Raw genomic sequence first — 16,741 nt, forward strand, 5'->3', positions numbered from 1 at the left:
CACATTCCTGCCCCTCTCCCAGCAAGCAGCCATGCAGGGCTCCATCTCCATGTGCTCGGGGAGGGTGAGGGCACTGGAACCCTGCCTCTCCCACTGATGTCTCTCAGAATGCTCTAGCTGGGACTTCCTGTCCCCTGCTGTTCTCTGAGTCCTCCAAGGTGCACAGGTGCACCCTGGAAAGGGGCTGGGGCTCAGCTCCCATGTGCTCGGGTGGGGACGGGGAGAGGGTGATGATATCATTATTTCACAGGATCACTGCTATGGGCGTTAATGAGTGTGGGGGGTATTTAGAGCTCACATGTCTGAGGAGGTTGAGAAAGGGGGACAAAGCCCTTTCCCAGCAAATCAGGTATCAACCCACCTTGGGTTGGATTTAGTGCTTGTGGGGAGGTGTGGGGCTCCTGCATGCAAGAGGGGCTGCAGGCCTTGGGATTACAAAGGCCCATAAAGGCCTGGGTTGGCGTGAGACAGGCTCCAGCATTGAAAGGGAACCAGCTTGGGGGAAGCTGTTGTCCTCACCCCCTCACTGCTGCCAGGATGGGTCACTTTTAGGAACGATCCTGCCTGTTGTTAAATTTGCAGCCACTTGGATATAAATGAAATGCTTGGGCCCATCACTGGCACCTGCCGCCTCTGGCAATGTGGTGAATTGCCATGGGAATGGCTGCAAACATTACCATTGGCAGCCATCTTGGAGCAGGCAAGGGCATTTTGGAAGTGCTGTGTGCCTTGGTAACTGTTATCTTTCCTTTACCCACAGTGCTTTGCAGTGTGAAACTGACTGCACTTCTCTCCCTAATTGGGGCAGTCAGAAGAGAAGGAGAAGTCACCAAACTATTTAACTTGGGACAGCAGCAATCAAATATTTACCGAGCAGAGCTATTGCTTGTGTTTGCAGAATCCAGCATGGCCATAATGGATGTGAGGGAGCGTTTAATACACCAATCAATACAGTCTGCTCAGACTATGCCTCTCCTTTGATGTATTATTTAATTGCTTGTAAAAGGTAAAAGAGCTGTTTGTTCACCCAGTCAATTGCAACACTGATTAGATCAGGTGGCCCTGGGATCCCAACATTGTTGAGGAAATGGCTCTCAAATGTCACTAGTCCTTTTTCTCTCAACTAAAAAGCATAACCTCTTTCAAACTACATGTTGTGAGCATACCGGCTCTTGGCCCCACTGGGAACCCCTTCTAATCCGAGGAGGTGAAGGAGTGCCCCCCAGGTCAGGGATTAAGAACAATCAGCAAAGAAGGGAAGTGGGGACTCAGCAAATATGGAGAGTGACTTCCTGAGATGCACTGTACCTCAAGACAGTGCCCTGTAACTCCCACATTCACTCACCACTTGTATATGGTTCCGATATTTTGTACAAAAAATGCCTTGTAAGGTATCATAAAGTCATGATCTGCTGAAACTCATTGTTCTGTCCAAATATGTATATCATTATTGTATATGGAGTTATGAGATTTTGGTATATGGTTGTTATTGAAATAGGTTGTGAGTCTCAAAGGAGGTGACTCACAGCCAGCAACCAGCCATTGACCAACAGGGGAATTGTAAACAAGAGAATTACAATTCAATCAGAGACATTTGCTCCAGCTACACACAATGGCACTTGCTTAACTCTGTGATTCAGCAAGGCCTCAGGACATGTGATGCTTGACTCCATGTTTGAGCTAATATTTTTTCAGGCACATGAACTGAGGGTATTAAATAAGGGACAGGGGCACCATGAGATTCTCTCCTCCCCGACCTATTCTGAAGGCAACAAGAACATTTGGAAGAAAAAGACACTGAACTGGGGAGATTGGTCCCAGGCTAAGCAGGGAATTCTGCCTGTGTATTAAGAACTGATTACAATGCTTAGTGGGGTGAGAAAAACTGCTTGATTCAACTCTTGCTTGGTATGATAAAGTTTAGAATTTAGAATGTGTGTTTACTTTTTATTTCTTATGTAACATTCTCTGACCTTTATGCCTATCTCTTATAATCACTTAAAATCTATCTTTCTGTAGTTAATAAACGTATTTTAATGTTTCATCTGAACCAGTGAGTTTGTCCTAAGTGCTTGGGGGATCTGCTCAGTTTTCAAAGGCTGGTGTATGTCCACTATCCTCTGATGAAGTAGCAAACTAATTAATGAGCGTGCATTATTCAAGAGAAGGTCTTGAGCAGTGTAAGACAGGTACATTCCTGGGGTGCAAGGCTGGGGGGATTTGCTGGTGTTTCCCTGTGTATAATTCGTGAGTGGCTTAGAGAGCATTCAGGCAATTTAGCTGGGTGTGTTTCTGCACGTTGTTGGCTGAGTGATAACAGCACCTGGAGGGGTTTGCTGCTTGTCACTGGCATAGCATTGTAAGAGACAACCCAAGCTGGAGAGTGAAGGCAGCATAGTGGTCCCACAGTTCCAGGTTGTATCCCAGGGGTCTGTCACACTTCCCCTCTGGTTTCTTTGGTCAGCATCCTCCCTTCTCTTCTGCACAGGGAGACTTCTCCAGACACTCGGCAATCCTGCTCCCAAACACAGTCCCTAGATTCTTGCCCCTCAGAGCCCCTGGGCCAATAAATGCCATTTAGGGAATGTCTGTTCTCTTCATTAGCACAGAGAGGCTGGGCTTGGTACAGGACCCTGTCACTTTGCATTGGGTGGCTGTTGTTTTAGGTACAGATCTTACCCCAGTGTGGTTCACAGTGGACAAACCAGCGATCGAGAGAACACAGAGGACAGAATCCTCAGCGGGGCTGGACCCACCTTCTTGGGGTGGGGTGGGGACTGGACTGGCTACAAGACCGATGATGGCTGGAGCACCACCTGGGGGATTCCATGACCCCAAGGGAACCCCCAGCTGCTCCAGCTGCACTGTGCTGCCTGGATTGCTCTGGTTCTCCCAGATAGTTCCTTCAGTCCAGCTGCAGGGCTTCCTCACCCCTTGGGGGGCTCTGCGACATCTACCACCTACGTCCTGCTCCTTAAGGGCTCTCCAGATGTTCCCGGGACAATTGCTTCTCTGCCCTGATTGACTCCCTTTGGGTTAGGCCTTGCTAGTCGTCTGGGGCCAGCATCTGCTCTCCTTGTGCAATGACTATCATTGCAGCTGACACACTGGGGATCGAACCAGGGACCCTCTCAGCAAAATGAGTGACACCCCTACTCCACAGATCAGCAGCTGTGCTGTGAAGGCTGGGGACAGACAGGCAGCAGAGCTGGCCTCTGAGCACTAGCTGGCTGGAGGGCTGGCAGAAAATCTTGTCCCTGCTGCCAGCTCTTCTGCAAACGGGCTGAGGGATGCCACTTGAGACAGGACAACACGGATACTTCAGGGGCAAGCCCAAGGAGCAGCTGGAGCATGTGGCTCCTGCAAGCCTGCCCCAGACATACGAACCAGCTACAGCCAAAGGGCAGGAAGCGCCGTACCTGGGAGTCAGGGGCCGCCGAGGCCATTTGTGACTGAGGGACGTACGTCTGCTCCCACTGCCTGTTCTTTGCAATGACACTGAGGTCCTGTCCAGTCAGGGCGCTGGGAGAGATCTGGGTATTGGAGCAATCGCTGGGTGAATTTCTGCCTCCCCAGAGGGTGTCAGAGGTCAGACCAACCTAGCAAAGAGGGGAGACCCCACCACAAGGACCTGAGTCTCTACTGCTTATGCAAAGGAGCTGGGCTCTCTCGCTAGGGTGGTAACAGAGAGTCTTGCTCTGTGGATCAGGCACAGAGGGGGACATGTGACGCACACTGACCGGTGAGTTACACGCATGCTGAGCAGTCCCATTGACTTCCGCGGAGAACCCATGGAGCACAGTACCGGTCACCACAAGTGGGGCATCAGGGTCTGGCCCCTCGTGAGAGCTGTCCACGGTTTCATCACCATCAATGGCACAGCCACTCCTCCCTAACAAAGGTGAACCCTCTATGTCAGGGCCGAGGTACCTTGGTGAAGTGCACAATCAGGGCAGCTCACAACTGCATACTCAAAGAAGGAGGAGTCCTACAGCCAGGAAAATGCCTCTGATGGGGTTCACATGCAGATGGGGGTTTCAGGCGATGTATTGCTTGAAAGGTCACACTTTGGCTCCTCTGCAATGGGAGCTGCCCGCAGACACATGTCATGATCGATACCATTCTCTCTCAGCTAAACTACGCTTCATCTCGCTTGGGTCGAGCGCTTACCCCAGGGGCAAATCCCTCCTGAGAGAAACAAACCCAGGAAAGGTGAAGACGCAAGTGAAAGGGGAAGTCTAGATTGAGTTACATTTTGTTCATTGGCCCCAGGGGGATGTTGTTCAACTCACAAGAAAAGTAAATAAAGGCTGAGAAATCCCTTTGTCTGAATGCACAATGAAAGGAAAGAGAAACCCAATCTGTGTCTTTGGGGTCCCAAGCTAATTCAGGAAGACTCTAGTGTACAAGGCAGAGTTAGGATATGAAGAACTTAGTCTTGATTCTCCTCAGCTTTACACTGACTTCAGTGGAGTTACTCCTGATTTACACCAAAGCAAGAAGAGAGTCAGGCCCCCTGCATTTTGGGAACAGCATCAGCATGGAACTTGGAAAGTCTGAGGCGATCACACAGCTGGTGTTTACTTCTCATTACACACCTAGAACTCAAAACAATTCCTTTGAAATTACAGACACTAGCTGCATAAAGTAGAGAACTCCACGAAACGTATAGACTGACTATGTCATGATGGTTGCAAAACGCGCCAATGCCAGCTACTGCGGGGAACGGGTAATGTAAAGAGTAGCCCAAGTGCACGCACATCATTCACCACTGGAAAGCCAGTTTGCAATCCAAGTGCATGTGTTCACACCACTGCACCCATTTTGGGTTGCTAGGCAGAAGCGGTCCCCAGCAGACTCTGCTGATTTCATTCATGCACAAAGAATCGGATGCAAATATGTAGGCGCCATTGAAAATAAACAGCGCTACAGTCTAGATCTCAGTGCTGGGCTGTACAAGGAGTCGTAAGTGGGCCGTGTTCATGTGTCCATTTCCCACCTCTGAAGAAAGAGAGCTTATTTCTGCTCCAAGGTGGGTCCGATTCTGTGCACTGAGGTTAGTGTCACTCCAGATACAGAAATGGAAAAAAGGGTCTCACCTGATACGTGTTGTCAAAACTGTCGTACATGAACCTTGTGATAAGGGACGTCTTCCCAACTGCAAGAGAAGAAGGAACAAGGGATTAGGTGAAGAAGTTCACAGTCAGGCCCTTCACTTTCTTTTAAAGATCACAGGCGAAAAGGTGACAAGAACAGCTCATGCTAACCCCAGGCACGTCCCTGCACACCCACACAGCAGCGAGCAGCCCACTGACTGATAAGAATATTCCTGCGGGTCAAGAGGAGTAGGCCTAGGCCCATTATTCTTCTGCTTTACATTCTTAGGGGGAAGTAAAACAGAGCATCCCTTTAAAGTCATACAGCTTACAATCCCCGTCCATAGGCAGAGGGGGGGGGCACAGAATTTGTGAATATAAAGGCTGGTTTGGGGACAGTAGTGTTAGAAGAAAGGCATGTGTCCTAGATCTGTAGCTGTGGCCATGTAGCTGCTTGCAAGGTTTGGTTGGGCCAGTTCTGATAAAATTAGCCAAAGCTCTAACTCCTGTGATGTCGGAGCATTATTGTTCTGCAAAGTAACAAGCCTGTTCTTAGGGTATTTCTGCCTGTGTGATATTCTCTCACTGCCAGCAGTACACAAGGTCACTGGAATGGAAAGTAACCAAACTTTTCGCCCCTGGGGGCTGTGCACTTCACCCCACCAACCGCAGAGGTTCAGTGCATGTCTGTTCAGCCTCAGTAAACCACTGCCACCCCTCTTCGTCAGCCAGCTGTACTCAGAGAGTGCCGCTGTCTTTACTCCACCTGATCTAGGTGTCATTTTCAGAGGATGCAACCACAGCTCTGGCTCTCCCCTCCCACACTCTCCCATGGCTGTATTAAGACCCTTACGATAGTTGTGGGGTTTTCTTTTGAAAGAACTTGGTCATGCTGGGCCAGGCCCTTGGGGGGTGAAAATCAGAGTATGTTGATTTACACCAGCTGAGGATCTGACCTTCTCTATGTGATTGACTCCTCTTCCTTGATTGAAGAATAATGTACCCAATCTGGCATCGTTAGTGATTCTGATTAAATGACACAATGATAATTCCCTTTCCTATGCAGGGCTAGTTATTTTGAATGTCAAAATATTATTTTTCAGAGGGAATTAGGTCCCTAGCGTGCATTTATATGCAAAAGCCATTGGAGAATTCAGAATGGCATCTGCTGAGCAGGGACCCTTTCCAAGACAATCTCTCGATCTTTTAAGGTTCACCCATCATGATGCAAACCTCCCGCTACAAGTGCCTGGAGTCGACAATGAACTTGGTCAGCTATTGGTGCAGGCATGACATTGTGTGGTGCAAAGCTGTGGGCCCATGCCACGTGAAATATGGATTTAGCAGATGACACACGCAGGGCATGTGGAGCGTCTATGGTGCTGAGTATTGTGTAACTCAGAGACACTGGATGGATTGTTTTGTAACTCAGAAATTTAACACTCAGTTCCTGAGCCAATGGAAAGACTGCCATTGACTTCAGTGGTTTTAAGATTAGGCCCTAGATCTCCCCGATTTCCCGCTGCACCCCTCCCCAAAAGCACAGATTTGCTAGAGAAGGAGAACCATAGCAATGTTCTAGCCCCCAGAGAAAGCTACCCCCAAATTGCATTGGGCAAGCTGCTTGGCATTCATGCCTGAACTTCACAGCTTCTTTTCCACATCAGAGGGACAGCTGAAGCTCACTTGCTGCCCAGTCCGACATAACCTGGGCAGAGGCATGGGGATTTTCTCCTCTGTGACTGTTGCATGGCTGAGAGATCTGCCAGGCAAACTGGGGACACTGGGCCTGGAGCGAATGGGACATGCTGCATGCTCTGCACCAGTGTGGTGGATGCCGAGTGAATAGAAACGATAACAGACCAACAATGGCAGGGTGGGGGCTCTCGGAGCCACACTTCACAACATGCCGTGGCCCCTCACAGCGCTCTGACGGCATAAAGGAGCATGGAACCAGCCCCCAGCCAAGGCCTCTGGGGTCAGCAAGTCCCTGAGGTGAGATAGACATGCAGGGCTGCCCAGAGGATTCAGGGGGCCTGGGGTCTTCGGCAGCAGGGGGCCCCCGCCGCCAAATTGCCGCCAAAGACCCGGCACTTTGGCGGCGGGTCCCGGGGCAGAAGGACCCCCCGCCGCCGAACTGCCGCCGAAGACCCGGAGTGGAAGAAGCTCCGGGGGCCCGGGCCCCGCAAGAGTTTTCTGGGGCCCCCGGAGCGAGTGAAGGACCCCGCTCCAGGGGCCCCGAAAAACTCTCGTGGGGGCCCCTGTGGGGCCCAGGGCCTGGGGCAAATTGCCCCACTTGTCCCCCCCTCTGGGCAGCCCTGTAGACATGCCACCACAGATCTCCACTGCCTCCTTTGCAAAGCTTGGTGTAAGGGGCATGCTGGGGGCCTGGTCAGAGTGCACTGTGATCCAGCTGACCTTGGGGCTGTTAGCAAGCAACATAAGGTAGAGCAGCCCTGAGGCAGGGCTCGGGATCCAGGAGGTGCAAAGGAAACTTAATGTATTGTCTCAACCGTAGTTTTAGTCAACCAGCAAGTTGGGATTGCCTGAGCTGGGATAGCCAGGGTGGATTCTAATGAGTAAGGCTACGTTTCAGTCACGGGTATTTTTAGTAAAAGTCATGGACAGGTCACGGGCAGTAAACAAAAATTCATGGCCCGTGACCTGTCCATCACTTGTACTATATACCCCTAACTAAAACTTGGGCTGGGGGGCCAGGGGTGCTCTGGGAGGGTGGTTGGGGGGCGCCACAGGTGCTGATGGGTGTGGCCCGGGACCTTTGCTGGTGCTGGGGGGAAGGCAGGCGGTGGCACGCGGCTTGGGACCCCTGCTGGTTTGGGGCGAGGGGGGGCAGCCCACGGCCCAGGACCCCCGCTGGTGTTGGGGGGGGCAGGCGGGCAGCGACGCACGGCCTGGGACCCCCGCTGGTGCTGGGAACGGGAGGGTTGGTGGGGTTGGCAGACTCCCTACGTGGCTCCGCATGTCCCTGCAGCTCCTCAGGGGAGGGAAGGCCAGGGAGGTTCCACAAGCTGCCCCTGACATGAGCTCTGGCTCCGCAGCTCCCATTGGCTGGGAACTGCAGCCAATGGGAGCTGCAACAGCGGTGTCTGCGAGCATGGGCAGTGCATGGATCCCCCTGGCCCATCCGCTTAGGAGCTGCATGGACATGCCGGCCACTTCTGGGGAGCTCCCCCCGCCCCCCTGAGGTAAGCACCACCCTGCACCCAACCCCCTACAACAGCCCTGAGCCCCCTCCCACACCCAAACTGCCCCAGCAGTGGTCAGTGCTGCTGGCCCAGGGGCTGCCTGATCTGCTCGGGCAGCCCCGGAGCCAGCCACACCGGCCGCTGCAGCAGTCACAGAGGTCCTCCATGACAGACACACAGCCTTACTCATGAGCAATCAATCACTGTTCCCTTCCTTTCCCCCATGGCCAGAATACAGAGCTCTTTCTGCTACCCACACGCAGATCTAGCCGGGCCAAGGTCTGGTGCCTTACTGACCAAAGATGAACGGAAACAAGGGTTCTGGAGCAATAAGATTTCTATTGATTCACAGTCAGTGCTAACAATGGTGAAGTAAACAACAGTTCAGGCATAAGCCAAGCAGTTGCTGATATCCCATTAGACTCACATAGTCTGATTTGAAAACAACACCTAACATTCAAGCAAACATTATAACCCAAAAAGCATTCTGCAGACTCCAAGCCCAAATCCCACTGAAGCACACTAAAGACCTGTGGAGTTTAAAACACAAGGCACAAAGCAAGCTGAAAAGCAACTGCACAAATATCAGCTGGAGGCTTGAATCTGAGTTGTGGGCTCAGTCTTGGGATAATGTTTAGATCTTCAGTTGATAAAACTGGAGCTATGGGTGTGACACTCTGTACCTTAGGGGGAACAGCCTGCACCCCCATGTTCATCCTTATAATATGCTTGTGTGGTATCCAATGCAAAGTTTGTCATGTCGGGTGTCTCTAGAAGGCTCATGATGCACCGAGCAGTGTTGTTATAGTAATGTTATAGGTTGCAATTTCATGTATATAGTTATGAGGCTGAAAATTTGTCCTCATAGCTTAAAACAAGCTCAGGCAAAAACTCTCCAGGAGCAGAGGCCAAGGCAAAACTCTCCAAGAGCAGAGGGGCAGTTCACACCTCATCAGGACATGTATGGGACAAACCCAGCCCAGCCTCACAGGAACAGAGGACATTGGCCTAGGCAGCAACAAAAGATCTGTTGGATTCTCGAGTGAGTCACCCCCTCTTCCCTTGGTCAGTTTGGGACTACAATGATGTAATGCTCACCTGACTCTGAAGGGTGGGGGCAAAGCCAAGAGGGAAGAAAGGACATGATAAAAGGGAGAGATGTTTGCCATGCTTTCTGGGCATGTCTACACTGGCAAAGTTACAGCGCTGGCAGTCACAGCACCGCTCAGAGAGCACAGAAAGAAAACTGCTGTTGTGTGTTCACACTGACAGCTGCCTGCGCAATAGCGTGTTCACACTTGTGGCACTTGCAGTGCTATTTGGAGCGGTGCACTCTGGGCAGCTATCCCACAGAGCACCTCTTTCTCTTTTGCCGCTAAGACTTGTGGGAAGGCGAAGGGGGTCGTGGGGCATCCCGGGTCCAGTACCAATGCCCCATGATGCATTGCTTCGCATCCCGCAAATCCTGTGCTTCCATCCGCATTTGGTGCCATCTTTCAACGGTTTGTGTACTGCACGCCCTGCCTCTTTCAGGCTGCAGGAATGGATCCCAAACTGCTGACCAGTATGCTGCTCGCTTTGACCAACATGTCATGAGTGGCAGTGGAGTTATTCCTTAAACTACAAAGTCAAGAGGAGTGTCAATCTCGCCACACGTAGTAGCTATGACATGAGATTGCTTGTGGCTTTCACGGAGGTGCTGACCACAGTGGAATGCCGCTTTTGGGCTCGGGAAACAAGCACTGAGTGGTGGGATCACATTGTGATGCATGTCTGGGATGACAAGCAGTGGCTGCAGAACTTTCACATTAGAAAAGCCACATTCATGGGACTATGTGATGAGCTCACCCCAGCCCTGGGGCGCAAGGACACGAGAATGAGAAGCACGTGGCGATTGCACTGTGGAAGCTGGCTACTCCAGACTGCTACCAATCGGTCGCTAACCAGTTTGGAGCAGGAAAGTCGACTGTTGGACTCATGTTGATGGAAGTGTGCAGGGCCATTAATCGCATCCTGCTCTGAAAGACCGTGACTCTGGGCAATGTGCGTGACATTGTGGATGGCTTTGCACAAATGGGCTTCCCTAACTGCAGAGGGGCGATAGATGGCATGCACATTCCAATTTTGGCACCAGACCACCTAGTCACCGAGTACATTAATCACAAGGGGTATTTCTCAATGGTTCTCCAGGCGCTGGTGGATGACCGTGGACATTTCAAGGACATTAACGCAGGCTGGTCTGGAAAGGTGCATGACGCACGCAGCTTTCGGAACACTGGCCTGTTCAAGAATCTGCAAGTAGGGACTTTCTTCCCAGACCAGAAGATCGCCATAGGGGAAGTCAAAATGCCCATTGTGATCCTGGGAGACCCCGCCTACCCCTTAATGCCGTGGCTCATGAAGCCATACATGGGGCAACTTGACAGCAGCAAGGAATGGTTCAACAACAGGCTGAGCAAGTGCAGAATGACTGTTGAGTGTGCATTTGGCCATTTAAAAGCCCGCTGGCGATGCCTGTATGGGAAGCTGGACATGGCTGATGACAGTATTCCTATGCTTACAGCCGTGTGCTGTACGCTCCATAATATTTGTGAAGGGAAGGGTGAAAGCTTCACTCAGGGCTGGACTGCAGAGGCTCAGCGCCTGGAGGCTGAGTTTGAACAGCCAGAGACCAGGGCTATTAGAGGGGCACAGTGCGGGGCCATAAGGATCAGGGATGCCTTGAGGAAGCAATTTGAGGCTGAAAGCCACTAATATTTGTTGCTATGCTCGGGACTGCAGTGCTTGTAATGCTAGGAGGTGATGGTGCACATGATGCAAGAAGGGGCCTTAACATAATTGTATGTTGTTTTGCAGTGCTCTTTTTGCTTTCACTTAATAGAATAAAGATTGCTTTCAAACCAACACAATTCTTTTATTAAAAGACAACAACCAGAGGAGAGAGTCAAACAACAATAATACATCAGCAGGGAGGGGGAGGGGGGAAGGGAAGGTCTCCAGAGGAGGAGGGATCCCAGGACGGCTACAGATTTGTGTATGTCCAGGGATCATACCCAACCTTCCTTTTTGGAGTACAATGCAGTGGGTGCTGTACTTCAGTAGGGCCAAACAGAGGGATGGGTATTGAGTTCAGTGGGTAGTGGGAGTCCACACTGCTGGACTGTGAAGAGGGAGGAGTGGAATGCTGCGGGTAGAGAGTGGAGCCAGGAGGTTGATAACAGTGTGTTGGCAGTGAGGGGAAGGGGGAGTGAATGGGGAAGAGTTTTGTGGCAGTGGCTGCAGGGGAGGGCGAGCGCGGAGCTGCTTGGTTTGAAAAGCTAGTATCGCCTGGAGTGTGTCCACTTGGTGCTCCATAATGTTTAAGAGCCGCTCTGTGGCTTCTTTCTGGTGTGCCGCGTTCTCATAGAATCATAGAATATCAGGGTTGGAAGGGACCTCAGGAGGTCATCTAGTCCAACCCCCTGCTCAAAGCAGGACCAATCCCCAACTAAATCATCCCAGCCAGGGCTTTGTCAAGCCTGACCTTAAAAACCTCTAAGGAAGGAGTTTCCACCACCTCCCTAGGTAACCCATTCCAGTGCTTCACCACCCTCCTAGTGAAAATGTTTTTCCTAATATCCAACCTAAACCTCCCCCACTGCAACTTGAGACCATTACTCCTTCTTCTGTCATCTGCTACCACTGAGAACAGTCTAGATCCATCCTCTTTGGAACCCCCTTTCAGGTAGTTGAAAGCAGCTATCAAATCCCCCCTCATTCTTCTCTTCTGCAGACTAAACAATCCCCTTCTCGCTGTCCCACCACTCCTTCAATTCCTGTTTCTCAGCGGTGGAGTGCATCATAACATCATGCAGAAAGTCCTCCTTAGTTCTTCGTGGCCGCTTTCTAATTCTGCGCAGCCGTTCTGCCACCGATAAGGGAGGCTGGCCTCCCAAGGTCATCTCTGTGAAGTTTAAATGCAACATTTTACAGAAGCAGTATTGTTTGCAACACAGACAACACTGATTCAGTGCTTTAAAACACAGCCAGTACTCCCACACTAACTGGCTGACCCCAGGCAAGCACACATGAGCCACAAGACCCCCAAAATGCTGAGTAGCCGCAGGGGCGGCTTGATAATCATTCCTGTCCCCACACTTTCCACAGGATGTGATCATTATGGAAGATATCTCGCTACTGAGGGTGAGCAGGGAATAAAGGAAGGGTCTTCTCCAAGCCTGCGGCTTCTGCCCTGGCCCCTATGTGGCTCACCTGTGTGCAGCAATGGTTCCCCCCACCCCCGTGATGGCATAGTGGCGCGGGAAAGTTACCATTAATGGGGCAAGAAACTAAGCAGCTCTGACAAGGAACCTGAGGTAGCAGATTTCCCAGTATCTCCACGAGAGTTTCCTGGAGATCTCTGAGGGAGATTCCTGTGAAGTGAGGGAGTCTATTAACAGCCTATTCCGCCACTCAGAATAGGCATGCGGTGGGAGACAAGCCTGATTTCTGCAGCCCTCCTGCCCCCAACAAATTGCTTCAGCAAATCCCCAAATCAGATCCACTTACCAGGGGCCTCCTCTCCTGCTTCGCCAAAATCTGACTGCTGTGACTGGCTAGGTTCCTCTGGGGTAGAAAAGAGCCCCTGACTGCATGCATCTCTGGCCTCCGAGCCATTCTCTGCCTCTGGGTCCCCCTCTTTGTCCAAAATTTCCTCCTCCTGGCTCAGTCCACTCTCGACTGGCACATGAGCCAACAAAGTATCCACAGGGGCCTTCGCAGTGGAGGTGGGGTCACCACTGAGTATCACATCCAGTTCTTTGAAGAACCGGCAGCTCATGAGCGCAGCACCGGAGTGGCGGTTTGCCTCCCGCGCCTTGTGGTAGGCGTTCCACAGCTCCTTCACTTTTACCCTACATTGCAATGTGTCCCGGCCTCTTTCTATCCTGCATCGTGAAATCTGTCCGTAGGTATCATAATTCCTACAGTTGGAAGCGCAGCTGGGACTGCACAGCTTCCTCTCCCCAAATGCCAATAAGGTCCAGCAGGGGGATCGCCTGGTGCGTGGAGCAGGCATGGCCACCTGGAAAGATGCACTGAGACCACTGCACACATACCGAGCAAACAGGAATGTATGGGGTGGGGATGACAGTTGGTCACCTGAGGGCAGGGCAGTAGAGTTCAAACCAATGACCAGAGAGATGAGAACAGGCATTGTGGGACACCTCCCGGAGGCCAGTCACAGCACTGTAATCGCCATGGTGTCTACACTGTAGCCCCAGCACAGAAAGCTCTACGCCTCATGTCAGGGTTTTTTTTTTAGAGCGCTACAACTGCGCAGTGGTTTGGCAGTGTGTACACCTCGGGAGTTACAGCGCAGAAAGCTGCTTTACTGTGCAGAAACTTGCCAGTGTAGACGGGGCCTCTCTCTCCTCCACCTACATCTACAGACACCACCACTAAGCGACTGAAGCGCTGATCAAAGGGGAGATCCTGGCTGAAGGGCAACCAGCCAGCCTGTGGTGAGAAGCATCTAAGTTTGTAAGGGCACCAAAAGTGTTAAGATCAGCTTAGAATGCATTTTGCTTTTATTTCATTTGACCAAATCTGACTTGTTGGCTTTGACTTATAATCACTTAAAATATATCTTTTGTAGTTAATAAATTTGTTTGTTTATTCTACCTGAAACAGTGTGTTTGGTTTGAAGTGTGTCAGAGACTCCCCTTGGGATAACAAGCCTGGTACATATCAATTTCTTTGTTAAATTGACGAACTCATGTAAGCTTGCAGTGTCCAGCGGGCATAACTGGCCACTGCAAGACGGAGGTTCCTAGGGTTGTGTCTGGGACCGAAGATATTGGTTAGTGTCATTCGGTTGCACAATCCAAGCAGCGGCTCACTCACATGACTGGGAGCAGCTTACGTGCCAGAGGCTGTGCGTGAACAGCCCAGGAGTGGGGGTTCTCACAGCAGAGCAGGAAAAGGCTGGTCCCAGAGTCAAGGATTGGAGTGACCTAGCAGATCACCAGTCCAGATAACACCAGGGGAATGTCACAATGGGTAGCTGCAGATGAGGCTAACCCCTCAATATTCTTAGAATAGGCAGACATTTTCAAAGGAGCTTGGCTGCTCCCCAAAGGAAAAACTATTCCTTTCATTGTGACCTAAGCCACTCCTATGCATCCAGAAAGGGAGTACTCGTGTGCCCCAAAGAAGGAATTAGATCACATGGCACATTCAGGACTCATTACTGGAGCATGACAGAGGGCGAATCTACACTACAGCTGCTAAAGAGTTCTGCTGCTGACCTCTGCACCAGGGATTGGGTTGGTCTAACTACGGTGCTCCGGGTATGAAATTTTTCACAGCCCTGAGCAACATAGCTAGGTCAGGCTAATTTTTAAGCATAGACCAGTCTAGAAACCACATTTTTGGTTAGCTCACTAGATGTAAAAAAGCCCCAAGCAGACAAATTCACTCAGTCTGGAACTGCAAAAATCTTAAGCAAAGGGTAAAAACATCCACATGAATCTTTCTCAGTCTTAACAGATGTTACACAAAGGGTCACTGGTGCTCCTGGCATCAGCATGGTAGATTCAAAGTCAGAATATTGAGCAATTAAACAGGAGTGAAAAAATGGAATCATACATGAAAAATTTTAATGTTTTGAAATTCCTTTAGTTTCCAAAGGTTTGAAACAGAACCATTTAGAATACCCAGAGTATTTTTCCTGAATTTTTTTCCAATTTAATTTTTTTTTAAAATAGTCTCAAAAAACATCAAAATGGTTAACTTCTTTTGTTTAGCAAAAACTGGATTTTCAGTAAACAAAACATTGCAACAACTATTTCGATACTTGAAGTAATTGTTTTCAATAAAATTTACCCATCCCCTCCAAAAAATTTTTTAAACGCAAACATTTTGCATTAAATGAAAAACTTCTGTCTTTTTTTTTTTTTTTTTTTTGGAGGAAGGGGAGGAGATAAACACACCTCATTTCTGATTAAAAAATGTTGACAGCTCTACTTCAGTCACCAGGACTAACCACTCTTAACAAAGAATTTTGCTAGTACAAATCCCTGGGTCTGATTTTGACGTCAGTACTGTATTAGATGCAAGCCTGATGAGATACAGGAGGGACTCAGTGAAGCTGGAGCTGCTGCCTAGATCTTATGGTTCCAAAGTAGAACACGATGTAACCCGTTCATGCTGTGTTCAGCAGTCACCTGTGAAAGGTGTGTACTATGTCTCAGCTCCGGCAACGGCGCAACCTGCTTTCCCAAAGTCAATTCTTTCAGACAGTACCTGGTTCCATATGAGGTCCGACCTGGCCTAGGTAAAATCAGCATGATAATAAATACGGAAATGCCCCAGAGTCACGCAGAAACAAATGCAACCATGCCCCACTCAGATCCATTCAGAATGTAGCTGCAAAGATAATTTTCCTAGCCCATTGCTTTGATTGTGTCAACCCTCTCCCTGAATCCCTCCACTGGCTCCCTCTTCTCCATCGCATCAAACATATGCTGCTTGTCTCCACTTACAAGGCACTTCACGGTCATTCCTCGCCCTGCCTCTCATCTCTCATTTGCTCTCGAGCCTCCGATTGGCCCATGATGCCGGCGTCCATCACCCTCTTGGTACATTTTCAAATAAGCCCCTTTGTCCTTTCTGCCAGGCTGCCCCTCACACTTGGGAGGAGTGCCCCATAATCATCTGCCAAGCCACCTCCCTAGCCTCCTCCAAAACCCTCCTTTGCCGTGAGGCCTACAGAACATTTGACAATGCTGAGGCTGTTGGAGTGCAGAGACCACTGCCTGTCATGCTGACCAATTCTGCTTCATTGTTTACTTGCACTCCCCTGTCTGTCTGTCTGAACTGTTGTCTCTTGTCTTATACCTAGATTATAAACTCCCTGGGGCAGGGACCATCTTTCTGTTCTGGCTTTGGGGTTCAGCCCTGGGGTAGCACAATGGGGCCCTGGTCCATGCCTGGGGCTCCTAGGTGCTATAGTAATACAAATTAAACTAAATAATAATAATCACCCACTCCAGGAGGTGATAATGCCAGTCCCTTGTGATGTCTATAGCATGTTGGGTGAACCAGAAGCTTGGAGGCAAGTATGGCAGAAGCTTCAAGCACCACGCTCTGCCGGAACCCACCCAGGCCTGAACACACATTGTGAAGATAACATTCCTTTACTAGTGGAGCCAGAAATACAGGGTGTAAATACCCTAGGGCAGCGTTTCTTGCATACGGCCACCAGGGACCTTTCTTGCGGCCACAGCCTCCTGGGCTGGGGGAGGGGGGCCAAAGTAGGGGCCCCTATCCCTCCCTGTTGCTCCTGGATGCTCTGCCTTGGTGTTGGTTGCTGGGGCCGCCAGCAGGGGTTGGGCCCTGCCCCCTTTGGAGACATCCGGGGCACAACTGGAGGAGCAGGCACCCAGTGAGTTCCCCACA

The 16,741-nt window shown here is 50.5% G+C and overlaps 1 protein-coding gene across 2 annotated transcripts in view; it reads right to left on the reverse strand.

The window, feature by feature from the left end:
- The window catches only part of RAB6B (RAB6B, member RAS oncogene family), a 149,822-nt gene that overhangs the window by 65,034 nt on the left and 68,047 nt on the right, over window positions 1-16,741 (reverse strand). For both annotated transcript variants that reach the window (XM_065410954.1, XM_065410953.1), the window contains exon 2: window positions 5,100-5,158. In XM_065410954.1, the coding sequence (XP_065267026.1) occupies window positions 5,100-5,158 (59 nt within the window). The remainder of the gene's footprint in view (window positions 1-5,099; window positions 5,159-16,741) is intronic.

The sequence above is a fragment of the Emys orbicularis genome, chromosome 9 (genome assembly GCF_028017835.1).
Source record: "Emys orbicularis isolate rEmyOrb1 chromosome 9, rEmyOrb1.hap1, whole genome shotgun sequence".
Lineage (NCBI taxonomy): Eukaryota > Metazoa > Chordata > Testudines > Emydidae > Emys > Emys orbicularis.